The sequence below is a fragment of the Sarcophilus harrisii genome, chromosome 2, assembly GCF_902635505.1.
Source record: "Sarcophilus harrisii chromosome 2, mSarHar1.11, whole genome shotgun sequence".
NCBI lineage: Eukaryota > Metazoa > Chordata > Mammalia > Dasyuromorphia > Dasyuridae > Sarcophilus > Sarcophilus harrisii.
This window is the reverse complement of record NC_045427.1, coordinates 213,810,992-213,825,042: the sequence shown is the minus strand read 5'-3', so window position 1 is coordinate 213,825,042 and position 14,051 is coordinate 213,810,992. Positions and strand designations below refer to the sequence as shown.

Below are 14,051 nucleotides of genomic sequence, written 5' to 3'. Positions count from 1 at the left end.
CCTTTGCTTGGCTTTTGGAGTCTTTCATAATCTAGTCCCTCCCTTTCAAGCCTTTTTATTCTTTATTTCTCTCCACATGCTCTACAAGTGAGTGACAGTGGCTTCCTTGCTGTTCTTCACACAAGACACTCTTGATATTCAGTGAATCTTTCATTGGCTAGTCCCCAGCTCCAGACGCTTTCCCTCTTCCCTTCTGCCTTTTATTCCCTTTAGGTATGAGCTAAAATTCTACTTTCTGTAAGCGATGCTTTCTTGGTATCCTTCTTCATACATACTTAACAAACGCTTCTTGACATTATGTAGTCATCCTGCTTCAGCGGTGGAATTTGGGGACTTAAACCCTCCTGACACTTGATAAAGAGTAGCAGAATAGCTTTTGCTTTTAACAATGAATCTTCATCCTTTACTAAATCGTGCCTAATTTCCTCAGATGCAATAGTTTGTGCACAGCTGATTATACCATTTCTTTCCAGTTAATTTTTATTTTCTCTTTCAGGACAGCCAAGGTTCCTCTTAAACATTATAACATTAAACATTGTAACATTTGTGTGCCTTAGAGCTTTGTTTTGTTTTTGGGGGGGAGGTTGTCTTTTTTTGAGATAGTGAAATGTAACTGAATAATACATGTGAAAGTGTTCTGGAAAGCATCGTATCCTACGCAAAAACACAAGAGTTATTCATTTGCGCTTTACATATGTTGTCTATTAATGAGGCTGCTATGTAGGACATCTCCTTTAGTCTTCTTGCTTATCAAGGTTTATCTTGCATTTATTAATAAAAAGCATTAAGCGTTTATCATGTGCCAAATGACATGGATACAATGACGAAAATGAAAGTTTGCGCCTAAAAGAAGTTTATTGTAATATCCTTTTATCCTAAAGGGCGCTGCCTTGTCACAGAAGTTAAAGGTTTAAGGGAACCTTGAAGATCATCTAGTTCAATGACCTCACTTTACAAGTGAGGAAACTGAGGCCCCGAGAGGCTTAAAAGCCGAAGGTCACGCATCTAGCAAGCAGCAGGGGCGGGATTCAAATTTAAATCCTCGTACTCCAAATCTAATGCTTCCTCTCTACTGCGCGGTCCTATTGGCTGCGTCTAATTTCTTTTGTCTGCCTACCTCTTGCCACATCGGCCCGAAAGGAAGTAAACAGTCTTCCTGCAGTGGAATCCGAGACCAGCTGACAGCCGGAGAGGGGCGGAGAGAGGGAGGAGCACAAGGGGCGGGACGAGGGGGAGGGGCAGGCCGCCGGTCCAGACAGACCAGACAGAAAGGCTGACTTCTTTGACTGGAGCTCTGAAGGTAGAGGAGGAGGGGACCTCTCTGACGTTAAAGGAGGGGAGGTGGGACAAAACTGCCTACGCCTCATACTGACTGGCTAGGAGGGGCACCGCCCCTTCCACTGTCGTCCACCTCGACCAATAAAATTCGAGAGTCGGCTCAGCGCCACTAGCTAATTGGTTCGGATGAGGAGGGCGGGGCCCAGAGTTCGGTTGAGCTGTGGAGAGCCGCTGTGGGAGAGCTGCGCCTAGTCTAGCTGAGCCCAATTGAGCGGAGTCTCCGGAACCGGAACCGGAGCCAGACCCGGAGCCGGACCTGCAGCGGAGGCTGAGGGGACCGAAGCCCGTAGGTGAGTGGGCCAGGGGAGAAGAGAGGAGGGCGTGAGGGGGCGAGCGGGGGTTGAGGTCGGTGGGGGAGCTGGGGGTGGAGGGGCCAGGCTGGACGTCCGGCCTCAGTGGATGGCCCCTGCTCTCTTGGCCTTTTCTTTGGGCCCCCACGTAGTGGGGCGGCTCGCCCGCAGACCGGAAGGGGACAGCTTGCCCCGTCGCCGGGGCCGGCGGCTCCAACGGCCTGGCCCGCGCCCGCGACTGGCCTACCGGGCTTCGGGGACTGAGGCCTCGAACCATCGGTTGACCGTGGGCGTGGCCTCCTGTCCGCTGACAGCCCCGCGTGACGGGGGACGGCCGCCCCGGGCCGCCCAGCCCCCTCGTCCCGCGACTGGTAAAAGTGTCAGCGGGCCTGTCCCGAAGCCCGCAAGCTGGTCTCGTCCCCCACTGCGGAGCCACGAGCTCCGCATGTCTTGCCCTCCAGCTTTTGCCGAGCGCAGCCCCGTGAGGTCGGCTCCAGGCGAGGGACGCTTGGCTGCAAGGGGCCTCTAAGCTTTTGTTGGAGAGAACTCGGAGCCTGCCCCAGCTCTGCTCTCTCGGCAAACGCTTCACACCGGCTGTCGAACACCCTCGAGCTGGGCCGTAGTTTTCGGTGGCGGTCTCCCTGTCCGTAAGCGCTTATCAAGCTCCTACTTTGTGGCAGACGCCTGGGGACTTGGGATCCCGCCGCTCAAATGGAATTTTACAGCAGTTCTTTTCCACTCCTGATAGCCACCGCCACTCCCCCTTCCCCTGTTCCCCGTGAGGATATGGGTAGAGGGCAGTATTGAGGTAGGAGTCTCTTCCTTCCCGTGGCCTGGCAGGGGCTCTTTGTATAGTTGTTAAGGCCGGGACTCGGGACCCCTTCCCGGTACAAGAATAACTGAGTGGCCCCCCTGGGGATGAGTCCCAGGGCCTCATCTGAGCTGTTCTTGCCGTTGCCCTCTCGCCTCCCTCCTCAGCTTACTTTGTATCTAGTTTTAAAAATATTTTCTATGTATATTGTTTCTCCAAGAGATTTTAAGCTCCTTAAGGAAAGAGTTCTTTTTTGTCTTTGTAGCCCTGCCGTGTAGTAGATATTTTAATAAATGCTTGTTAAATGGATTGATAGTGATACTAGAATTTTAAAGATCTTTGAGAACATGGCCATTATTGATGGGGCATTGGCTATGACTTTAATTCTATGTTGCTTCATTGTGATAAGCCAGAGTTCAGAATCTATTTATACTTTCATTGTCTGTGGCCTTCTGGCATGTGAATTCCAAAGATAAAGAGTCCTTTTGACACCTGCCTGAAAAATCTTACTTTACTAATCCTGGCCTAGCAGTAACTTTTACTGTTTTGCTTTTCTGGAAGTAATTGGTCTTGGGAAACTTGTTCATAGTAACCAATCATATTTATTGCTAAGAATGATTTTAGAGCCCATTTCTAGAAGAGAATTTTAGTAGGTCTAACTGAGCCAAGGATTTGAGAAGCAAATTTATCAATTTTTGCTAATTATTACTCCCCTACACACACACTCTTTCTCTCTCTCTCTCTCTCTCTCTCTCTCTCTCTCTCTCTCTCTCTCTCTCTCTCTCTCTCTCTCTCTCTCTCTTTTTCTTTCTCTAGATAAATTTGCTCTCCTACATCCTGAGAGACTAGATCACTGTAAGGATGACTCATAAGGACTTCCTCTTCTTAATCTTTTCAAAGGTGAAAGTAAGGGACTTGTTCATTTTTTAGTTGCATTTCAGAGAAGGAGGGATTAGAATGACCCCTTTTCCTTAAACTCATGAAGAGGCTAGTTACTTAGGGTAAACTAGACAGAAAAGTTATACAGTTTCTAATAGTCCTGGCAATGAAAACTTCCTTTTTTCACCATAAAGGAATGATAAGTAAAGAACCAAATAATGGTATTAAGAGTATTTTTAATTCAGTATCATTTTTGTTAGTTTGTGATATTAAGAATTATATCAGATTGGGATTGAATATATATTCATAGTAGTCTGCCTTTTAAAAAGAGATATGGGAGAGACTGAGTCTAGATTTTTAAAAATTCATAACCATTATGGAGAATAGCATATTTACTTTGTGGATGGCACTTTCAATCTGTACAAGTCCTTTATCAGCACTCTGGATCTAAGTTCTTTTCAATGTTATGGAATCTTTTTAAATATCAACTATATTCTCTCTGAAAAAGTTGACATTTAGAAGTTGGAAATCCTTTTTCCCAAATAAGTCACTTTCCCATAATTTAAAGAGCGGTATTAGTCATTCTTTTAACAAGCATTTTTATTTAACACTTAATTGGTGTGCTACTTGTAACATTGGGGAATTACAAAGACAAACACAAAGCAGTCCTATCCCTCAAGGGACTTATATTCTATTTGGGGGAAACAATATGTATACAGAAAAAAAAAAAAAATTATACTGTCCTACTGTTGGTGCACCTGGGAACTAGGCCACTATGAATTTAAAGTTATTTGAATTTCAAAGAGAAACCTCCCTATCTGATTCAGGGATTCAGAGGATATCGAAAGTTGGAATTTGTTGAACCATATAGAATGGAGACTTATGACCAACCCCATGTACCAAAAAACTGGAGACCATATGCTCTGGGAATGGAAAACTAATGAACAGCCAAATCTTTACAAGGTATTTTGAATAGACAGGAAGTAGATTTAGTTCTACATCTAGATCCATAGGGCCCTGAGTAGGCTGTGCCCAGCCAGATGTATTGCCTAAGGTTGACACCTCATTGGATATGTGACTGATGTGATGATTGAGCAACACCCATGTATGCCACACTGACATCACAGGGCAAGGTGAGGTCATCAGGAATGAGATCATTGAACTACCTAACACTCACCTGGGCTTTATGGATGAGTTTCTTCATGAATTGGCTGAACTAGTCCTTTGAGTGGGAGGTATATTTAATGAGAGGACTAGTCCTATTCTAGAATACTAATCTTATTTCTATCTTGAGAGTTGGTGTCCCAGGTCTATCCTTACTTACTTGGTGAGTGGAACAATTGTCTAGCTTCAGGGCTTGACTGGGAGTATGATGTTGCTGGATTTCTCTATACTCACTGGATATTGCTTGGGGCATACCTCTAACCTCACTCCAGAGACTATGTTCTAATTGCTCCTGCTCCCCTGCCCACAGTAAGGCTTGTTGCCTGGCACCATCAATCCACCTAGGCTGAGTAGGGTGATTGATTAAAACTAGTAAGGTCAACCAGTCCAGTCTTTCCTGTGGAATCTCGTAACTGAGCACAAATAAGAGAAAATGAGAATGGTAAGGTTTCAGGAAGTTCTGTTGCTCTTGAGAAAAGAACCAAGACTGTACCAAATTGCCACTTTTTGAGTGCGGAAGATAAAGCTGCCACAATCCTTGGTGTATTGTTCTCTGGATGCTCATCCAAATTCAGCTGCAGTTTTAGTGTTGTAAGAACGTTTAAATGGCCTAGGAAAAAATGGAGCTAGAATACATTATGGAGTAGGATTGGTTTTAACTTTGGAATTAGAGTTGGAAAAACTAGAAAGGAATATGTAGGAGGAAGTAACTGGTTTTTTCCCTTGACTTATAGGGTCATTAGGATTTGTGGGATAAGGTATCTGTTGGATCCATTCTTAGACCTTCCCACATTGCAATCTTTGCAGATCTAAGTGTTCATTCCAGCATGTCAGAGGGGGAGACCCAAACAGCACCCAGCAGTGGTTCAGATCCAAAGGCAGAATCCTCATCTTCAGCCCCAGGGTTGACTTCTGTGTCACCTCCAGTGACCTCCACAGCTTCAGCTGTTTCTCCAGAGGAAGAGGAAGAAAGTGAAGATGAGTCGGAGATCCTGGAAGAGTCACCTTGTGGACGTTGGCAGAAGAGGAGAGAAGAGGTGAACTCATAAGGGGTTTTTGGAGAATAGTGAAGGGGGAGGACAAGAGGAAAAAATTGGATAAAGGAGTCTTATAGGACTTGGCTAAATAAGTAGAATAGGTTACCTTACCATAGATTGGAGAAGATGAATGTATAGGTTGAATGACTAAATGATAAATAGCTCACATGTGTATCATTCTCTTAAGGTTTACAGAGTGCTTTTTACTCCTTTCCCAATTGGAGAAGGAATGTTTAATTTGCTATGAAGTTATTCTAACTTTTTCTCATATGGAATTGTCATTACCAGGTGAACCAGCGGAATGTCCCAGGTATTGATAGTGCTTACCTAGCAATGGATACAGAGGAGGGTGTGGAAGTTGTGTGGAATGAAGTGCAGTTTTCTGAGCGAAAGAACTACAAACTTCAGGAGGTAAGTGATAGCAAACAGAAGTGGTGGAGAAGGAATTGTAGGGCTTAAAAGAAAGTGTTTTAGCATTTGTAGAATTGGTATTGGAGAGCTAACTGTGAGCAGCTTTGGGATTTGAACTACTGAGGAAGAGGGTATGTAGAGTGAAGAAGGAAGAGTGTAATAATAATCTATAAGATGGTTTCCGGAGTTCTACCTTATTGTCCCTTGCTTGCAGGAAAAAGTTCGTGCTGTATTTGATAATTTGATTCAGCTGGAACATCTCAACATTGTTAAATTCCACAAGTATTGGGCTGACATTAAGGAGAACAAGGCCAGGGTAAGGAATCTGTTCCTACATTCCCCTCCTAGTAGTGAAAGAAGATGAGCAGTTCCTGTTTCTTTTTTTTTTTTACCTCTGCAGATGAGAGCAAGATAGCTTGGAAACAGAACTGGGATCACTAGGTGTGAAGGTGGGGAGGAATTGGAAGTGAGGACTGATTCTGTGGAGTGGGGAACAAGGCCACAACCTCCTTTTATCTATTGTTTGTATAAAGATTAGGGCTTTCCCAAGGCCATTTGTCTCTTTTGATCCCTACCACCCTATCCAACACAAAAAAAAAGTTGTTGGGATTTTTGGGGTTTTTTTTGGGCAATCTTTAACTGCTCTTCCAAACCAAAGGAGCAGAAACCCAGAAAATGATTTAACAAAGATAAGTGATTTAATTTTTTATCTGGATTGCCATCCCATATCTGATTTGTAGATTACAAAATGGATAAGGAACTCTGCCTCACAAGTTTTCACTGTTTTTTTTCTCCTACTACTCAGGTGATTTTTATCACAGAATATATGTCATCTGGGAGTCTGAAACAATTTCTGAAGAAGACAAAGAAGAACCATAAGACCATGAATGAAAAGGTGTGGACAGAAATTAGGTAGAGGGCTGGAATGGGTTTGAAGTCTGAACAATGTTAGTTTTATTGACCCTCAAGTTGGTGGAGGTGTGTGAGACATTAAATATGAAAGGAAGAGAGAATAGCTCCTGGTTTGAGTTATTAGGGGTGAATGATGGGGTTATCCCCTACCTGCCCATCCACACACAAAACACAATTGGGGTCAAATTACTTTCCAAGTCACACATAATAGGAAGTGTCTGAGGCCAGATTTGAACTTGGGTCCTCCTGACTCCAGAGCCAGTGCTGTATCCACTGTGTCATCTTAACTGCCCCAGTTGGGGGGTTACTTCTTATACTTGGTCTGTTCTGTCTCTTCTAGGCTTGGAAGCGGTGGTGCACACAGATCCTTTCTGCTCTTAGGTAAGTGGTTTATTATTAGTTTCCACCCATAGATCGAAAGGCATTGTTCTTTGCCTTTTCCCACCTCCTATTAGCCATGTAATGCTGTCTGGATGATAATGGGTCATCCTTAAATTATTTTCAATTCTCCAGGCATAACGCCATTTCCTACCTGTCTTTTATAGTACTTTTCCAATTACCTAAAACATTTGGCATGGTGGAAACCCAGAGTGTGGGGCGCCTTGTATAATAAATCCAGCAAGGCTTTTCATGCTAGATCCTTTATTCCCTGGGTTGCCCTCTCCCTAGTTTTCTAGTAGCCCCTCTAACAGCCCAGTACCCCCACAGCTACCTGCACTCGTGTGACCCCCCAATCATCCATGGGAACCTGACCTGTGACACCATCTTCATCCAGCACAATGGACTCATCAAGATTGGCTCTGGTGAGGGGGAGGCTGAGGTTCAGGTCAAGGGAGTGGCAGGGGGAATATGGGAATCATGGGCTAAAGTAGAAAGATAAGAAGAGAGCAGAGAAGTCATGAAATGGGAGAAAAAGGTACAAATTAAGCTGGAGGGCAGATCACGGGTAGGAAAAGCATAGAGAAGGTTCCTGTCAGGGAAAAGTATAGAATAATTTTGAGCTAGAGCTTTTTTTGAGGGAATTAACCTCAGTTTGGATGGGTGGGATTTACCAGACAGTTTGGGAAAGACTAAATAATGAGGGTGGTATCTGTTTAGAATGGGGATGGGCATTTATATGCCTAGGAAGTGTGGGGCCTTGCAAGCCCTGCCAAAAGAGGTTCCAGACTGTGCCTGCTGTGAGTGCTGTCCACGTGCTTATGTATCTGTGTGCAGTGTACTGCATTTCTGTGTGCCGTGTTGGTGTGCTGTTTGTGTGTCCATTTGTCTGGGGCTTGGCCGCTCCATCGCTCATAACTTCTCTCTGTTTTCCTCCCTCCCGCTTACGGGCTGCTCTGTTCCCAACAGTCTTTCATAGGATTTTTGCTAATGGTGAGAGCTCTCTCTGCCCCACTTGGGGCTCTGTCTGTGCTCCCCTTGCTCCCTTTGGGGCTGGCTACCCAAAGCATGCAATGATGGAGCAAGCACTTGTTCCCAACTACCCTTATGCTTGCTTAGTTACCACCCCCATTAGTCATGTACTTGCTTGCCCCATTCATAACTTGCTTATTTCCTGTGGACTTTGTCTGGCTGGCCACCTACCCCTTACATTCCTCACACCCACTCATCAGGTTGATCCCTTCCAAACCATGCTGTGCTCCCAGCTTCTCTGTGATTTTTGGCTGTTGTCTTCTGACCTGAGTGACTACAAAATGGGCCCAGCCCTGGTTCCTCACTCAGCCCTGAGGCAGGCAGGATTTTGGGAAATTGCCAGGGGTGGGAGTAGGGGGGGAAAGAGGGGGGTTTAGGGAGGGGAAAAACAACCAGGGAATAAGAAGTAAGATGGGTTAAAGGAGGGATCATTATTCAAGATTGTTAGCTCACTTCTGGACTTCAGTTTCTTTGGAGTTTTGTCAGCCAAGGCAGAGGGAGTAAGAAGGAGGCTATATTTGTCATACATTGACATTTCTTGCCTTTTTTTTTTCCTTTTTAAATCAAAACTCCCAAGGTTCCCACCTTGACACAAAGGGAATAAAATGGGCTTCCTATTCTCCCATGTTGGCACCTTAAGCTAGAAACTACAGAACAGTAAAAGTGGGTGGAAGGAAGAAATCAGGGCACAACCAACACCATTCTTAGAGAACATTGAGTTTGAGGGGGGTGTGTGTGGAAAAAGACAAGTTAGCATACTATTTAGGGAAGTGGGAGGATCCTTGCAAGGTGTAGATGTTTCCTTAAAGACCTGACCACTGACCAACCTAAGGTCTCATAGCTGTAATGCCTTGTGTCTGTGTTATCAGCAAGGAAAGAACACAGAATGAGGACTGATAGGGCTGAGAGAAGGGGATGTTCCTATGTGATAGTGTGGTCCCTTTACAAAATAGTTCAGGGTGGGTACGTGAGTAGGCTGGGAATGGGATTCATAAGTGAAAGTTGGGCTTTGTCTGGGTTGGAGCTGTACATTCTTGATGACCACCAAATTGAAGATGCATCTCCCACTCCCAGTGGCTCCTGACACCATTAACAATCATGTGAAGACTTGTCGGGAAGAACAGAAGAATCTACACTTCTTTGCCCCCGAGTATGGAGGTGAGGGATCTTACTCCCTTGTACTTCCAGCCCCTAACTCCCTATCCCAGAAGCCCTATTCCATTTGATTTACTGGCATACAAGAAGTAAGGTGTGTCAGATTTCTAGTCCTGGTCCACATAGAGAACAAATGTGGGACTCCTTCAATCTCCCATGTCATTTACCTTAAGTCTTGTCTCTTTCCCAGAAGTCACTAATGTGACAACAGCAGTGGACATCTATTCCTTTGGCATGTGTGCATTGGAGGTGAGGATTCTATAAAGAATGAGATGAGGGAAAATGGGAGGAGAAAATGGATGAGAGGGTTAGGCAGTCTCCTGAGGCCTGTGGGTCATATCATTAACATGTAGGTCCTCAGGCAGCATCTTTTTTTTTTTTTTTTTTTTTTTTTTTTTGGTGTTAAACTCTAGATGGCAGTGCTGGAGATTCAGGGAAATGGAGAATCATCTTATGTGCCACAGGAGGCCATCAGTAGTGCCATCCAGCTATTGGAGGACCCACTTCAGAGGGTAAGCAACTTCAAGATCATTCTCAGTCCCTTTTCTGCCCCAATCAGAGGCAAAACTTTATAGACAAGTCCTTTCAACTAATTCCCTCATTTTACAGATAAGAAAACTGAGGCACTAGGAGACTGATTTGCCCAAATTCACATAGGTAGTAGGCATTAGTGGGCATCAGAGTTAGGATTTAAACCAGATTTTGACTCTAGAGACATTTTGTTCTTTGATAGTATCCATAACATTTATACATGAGTACATTAAGATTTGTAAAGTGCTTTACATCTTTTATATCTTCTTCAGTAGCTTCCCAACCCAATTTCTCTATTTTGATCAGATACCTGTCCTATTTTCCAGTCTTGGGAACTTGAATTAACATCAACTTTTGAAATTTTTTTTGTCTTAAAAATTTCATCAAATTTCTTCTGCTGTTCCTTATTTGGCTTCCTCAAAAAGGCAAACTTAAAAAAAAAAAAATCTGACAGATACTGCCTTATATTGGCTGCACTGAATATCCTCATTCCAATCTCATCATTCAACACTGAAATTATTCCTAATTCTCTATCTGATCCACATTCTGATCTATTGACCAGAAGTCAAATAAAATCATTGGTCTTATCCCTATACTCCTAATCTCTGGCCTCTATACCATTCATCTACTGAATTCCTTATGGCTTACTATCCTTCATTTTTGTGAACTTGAGGTGAAAACCAGCTAAGTAACTAGAAGTTTCTAAGAATTTGAAAAATGAGATACATAGAATTTGGGAGTCAACTAAGAAGGAGTTTATCGAGGGATGGTGGAGGAAAGAAGTTTTGTGACTTGACTGCCAAAGAATATAAGAAATGAAGTTGAGAAATCTTGGGGCTAGAAAGCAGAAAAGAAGGGAGCATGAACAGGCAGTCTCTCTCCATTCTTTAGGAGTTTATTCAAAAATGCCTGCAACCTGAACCTGCTCGTCGACCTACAGCCAGAGAACTACTTTTCCACCCTGCACTGTTTGAAGTGCCCTCACTTAAACTGCTTGCTGCACATTGTATTGTGGGACACCAACGTAAGTTTTGTTTAGGATCTCCCTCTACTCTTCTGCACGTATACTTATGCCACTATGACATTATCGTGCATTTTTCTTCTTCAAGGGATTATTTTGTTCCACACAACTCCTTGTTTCTACCCACAGCATTACGGAGTCCTAATGTGTGGCAAATACCATCTTTTTGCTCTCCCCATAAGCTGCTTATTCTTATAGTTCTCTTCTGGGAGAAATAAAAACATTTTTAGATGTCTTTGCTGTATACCTCCTCTACCTTTCCACTCTGACTCACTTGTCTTATGTCCTCCAGACCTCATACCAGAAAATGCCCTAGAGGAGATCACTAAGAACATGGACACCAATGCTGTATTGGCAGAAATCCCTCCAGGACCTGGGAGAGAACTGTATAGGACCCTGTGAGTAATATGAAGTGTTGGGGAGGGAATTTAGTTCCAAAATGCTGTGAAGTGCTATGGTTACAATAATCAGTATGACACAGAAAATTTCCATTCTAATGAGACCAGAGAGAAGAGACCTGTACAAAAATATTTAACTGAAGTGAGAGCAGAAAAGACTTCATTCATGTAAGGAACTATGAAAGATTTGAGGAGAAGGAGAAATCTAATTCACCTTGGTATATGGGGTATGAGGGAGAAAATTTCATGGTGGAAGCTGGTTTAGGCTTTGATAAGGGCCTCTTTTGAGGCACAGAAGACTGAAAGAAATTAGTTCATTCTAGGTAGGGAGAATGGTGTGAGTGCTTTGGCAAATGGGAATTCTATTTTATTTATAAGCTGCCTGAATATAAGCTTTGAGAATGTCTATAAGCTGTCTAGTTGGTTTAGGTATAGAGGCTAAAAAAGGGATTCTCTAAGGATGATGAAATGTTTCACAAGAGGTTAATATTTGAATGTGTGAGAATAACTTTGCCTTTCCCTTTTTTCCTCTTTTCTCAAGGTATTCTCAGTCACCAGCTCTGGAGTTGGATAAGTTCCTTGAAGATGTAAGGTGAGAAAGGGGAAAACAGGGCCAAGGGGAACCAGTTAGGATCCTTTGGAATTTTTTTTAAACATACTTAATCTCATTTCTAGAAATGGGATCTATCCCCTAACTGCCTTTGGGCTACCTCGGCCCCAACAGCCCCAACAAGAGGAAGTGACTTCACCTGTAGTGCCCCCATCTGTGAAGACTCCAACACCTGAGCCAGCTGAAGTAGAGACTCGAAAGGTGAGAAAAAACTACTTGTATGCTATATGTGCGGTATGTCCAGTCACTGGATTTGGAGTTAGAAGTTCTAGGTTTTTAAATCTGGTTCTCCCCACTTACTGTGGTTTTAGGCATGTCACTTCATCTCTATGAAATCTGTTTTTTTTAATCTCTAAAATGGGAATGCTTGAGACAATCCTTATTTACCTGCTTCAAAGAGTGGTTTTTATAAGGTTTAAATGACATTTAGGGTATTATATATGAATGTCGGCTTTTATATGTAGAAAGTGAAGGTGATTTGTGAAATATTTTTGAATTTTACAGGAAATTAGAGAATCTCATTGACATGTTAAAATTACAGACTTTCACTTTTCAGCTACTTTACAGTTCATCCAGTCCAACTCCAAAACCCATTTTTGGACAGCTCTATAAGCATTACAAAGTTGTTCCTTATATTAAGCTTAAATCTGTTGGCAAGCATTATTCCTTCTTCCCAGGTTTTCGCATTTTTAGGTATGATAGTCCTTCAAATACTGAAAGATCTGTCTTCCTTGGAATAGGTAGTGTCCTAGGAGAAGGTACCAGGGAGAAGCTTTCAAAGGTAAAGAGGTGCCTTGGAGTTACCAAATTTTTTCCCCCTCAGGTGGTGCTGATGCAGTGTAACATTGAATCAGTAGAGGAAGGAGTCAAACATCATGTAAGTTCCAGGGGACAGAGCTTTACTGGGCCTTGGGGTAGGGTTGGCAGGAGTTCCTTCCCCTTTTTGACTTTGCTGTATTTCAGCTGACACTCCTGCTGAAACTCGAGGACAAATTGAATCGGCATTTGAGTTGTGACTTGCTGCCGAGTAAGTATGACTTCCTTGTCCCCCCTTTACCTATTATCTTCTCCCCTCAGAAAATGTGAAGGACTCCCAATTGTGGGTGAGAAAAGGAAGCCAGGTTCATTCTATATAAATGGGAAATAAAATAGGGGCCTTTTACTGGAATTACAGGAGGAAAGATAACTTTGTTCCCAGACAATTTAACCAGTCCTATGCTTGAAAAATTTTAGTTGCATTTTCTTCTTTGGCCCTTGAAGGTATGATTTCAGTTTATCTCCATTTTTTTCTGCTACTTCAGATGAAAACATCCCGGAGTTGGCTGCGGAACTAGTACAGTTGGGCTTCATCAGTGAGGTGAGGCTTTCTTGCCTTTTTCCTGGAGTCTTTTTGATCTACCTTCCTTACTTCAGACTGACTGACTTTGACTTTTCCCTCCTTAGGCTGACCAGAGTCGCTTGACCTCTCTGCTGGAGGAGACTCTAAACAAGTTCAATTTTGCCAGGAACAGCACCCTCAACTCAGCTGCTGTCACCGTCTCTTCCTAGTGCTTACTCCTGTGCCCTGGGCTGTGACTGTATCAGGCCTGCTGCAGCCCCTTCTGTCCCGCCCCTCCCCTCTGGGAGTCAGTATTACCCAGTGCAGCTCTCTCTCCCCTTGCTATTTAAGAGGGGGGCGGAAGGCCCTGGATTCGAGCATCATCACTCCCCTTTCCCCTTTCTTCCTCTTCCCCTGCACTTTGTTTACTTGTTTTGCACAGAACTGAGCCGTGGGTACTCAGCTGCTCTTTCCCCTTGGAGGCGGTATTGAGTGGCTGATTTGCCTTCAGGCGTTCCGCCAGCTTCCTCGAGCCTGCCCAGCCTGTGCTGGAAAGAGGTTGGGGCAGAGGAAGCTGATTACACAATCCCGCTAGGGAGGACTGGTCTGGAGAAGTGGGAGGGTGCTGCAGTGTGGCCCCTTGGGGCTGTGTGACTCAGTTGCTGCTGTAATAAAAGTCTACTTTTGCTAATGTCTGGGCCTGTTTCTTCACGCCGTCTCCAAGAGGGGGCGCTGCAGGGCCCCAAGGATTAAGGGGCGTGGCTGG

The 14,051-nt window shown here is 43.9% G+C and overlaps 1 protein-coding gene across 5 annotated transcripts; it reads left to right on the top strand.

Moving 5' to 3' along the window:
• The first annotated feature begins 1,280 nt into the window (after positions 1 to 1,280).
• NRBP1 (nuclear receptor binding protein 1) lies at positions 1,281 to 13,976 on the top strand. Of its 5 annotated transcripts, XM_031951349.1 has the most exons (20): positions 1,463 to 1,628; positions 4,146 to 4,281; positions 5,290 to 5,519; positions 5,808 to 5,930; positions 6,145 to 6,246; positions 6,736 to 6,825; positions 7,183 to 7,223; positions 7,551 to 7,645; positions 8,190 to 8,213; positions 9,327 to 9,410; positions 9,598 to 9,656; positions 9,821 to 9,919; positions 10,830 to 10,962; positions 11,252 to 11,357; positions 11,899 to 11,949; positions 12,033 to 12,168; positions 12,791 to 12,844; positions 12,931 to 12,994; positions 13,269 to 13,324; positions 13,411 to 13,515. In XM_031951349.1, exons 3-20 carry the CDS (start codon positions 5,310 to 5,312, stop codon positions 13,513 to 13,515), a joined length of 1,632 nt encoding a protein of 543 aa, XP_031807209.1. In that variant the 5' UTR covers positions 1,463 to 1,628; positions 4,146 to 4,281; positions 5,290 to 5,309. The 5 variants fall into 5 exon arrangements, with proteins under 5 accessions (XP_031807208.1, XP_031807209.1, XP_012402893.1 ...); XM_031951348.1 differs by lacking the exon at positions 4,146 to 4,281 and having other exon boundaries at positions 1,281 to 1,628; XM_031951350.1 differs by lacking the exons at positions 1,463 to 1,628; positions 4,146 to 4,281 and adding an exon at positions 4,622 to 4,645.
• Positions 13,977 to 14,051: the final 75 nt, after the last annotated feature.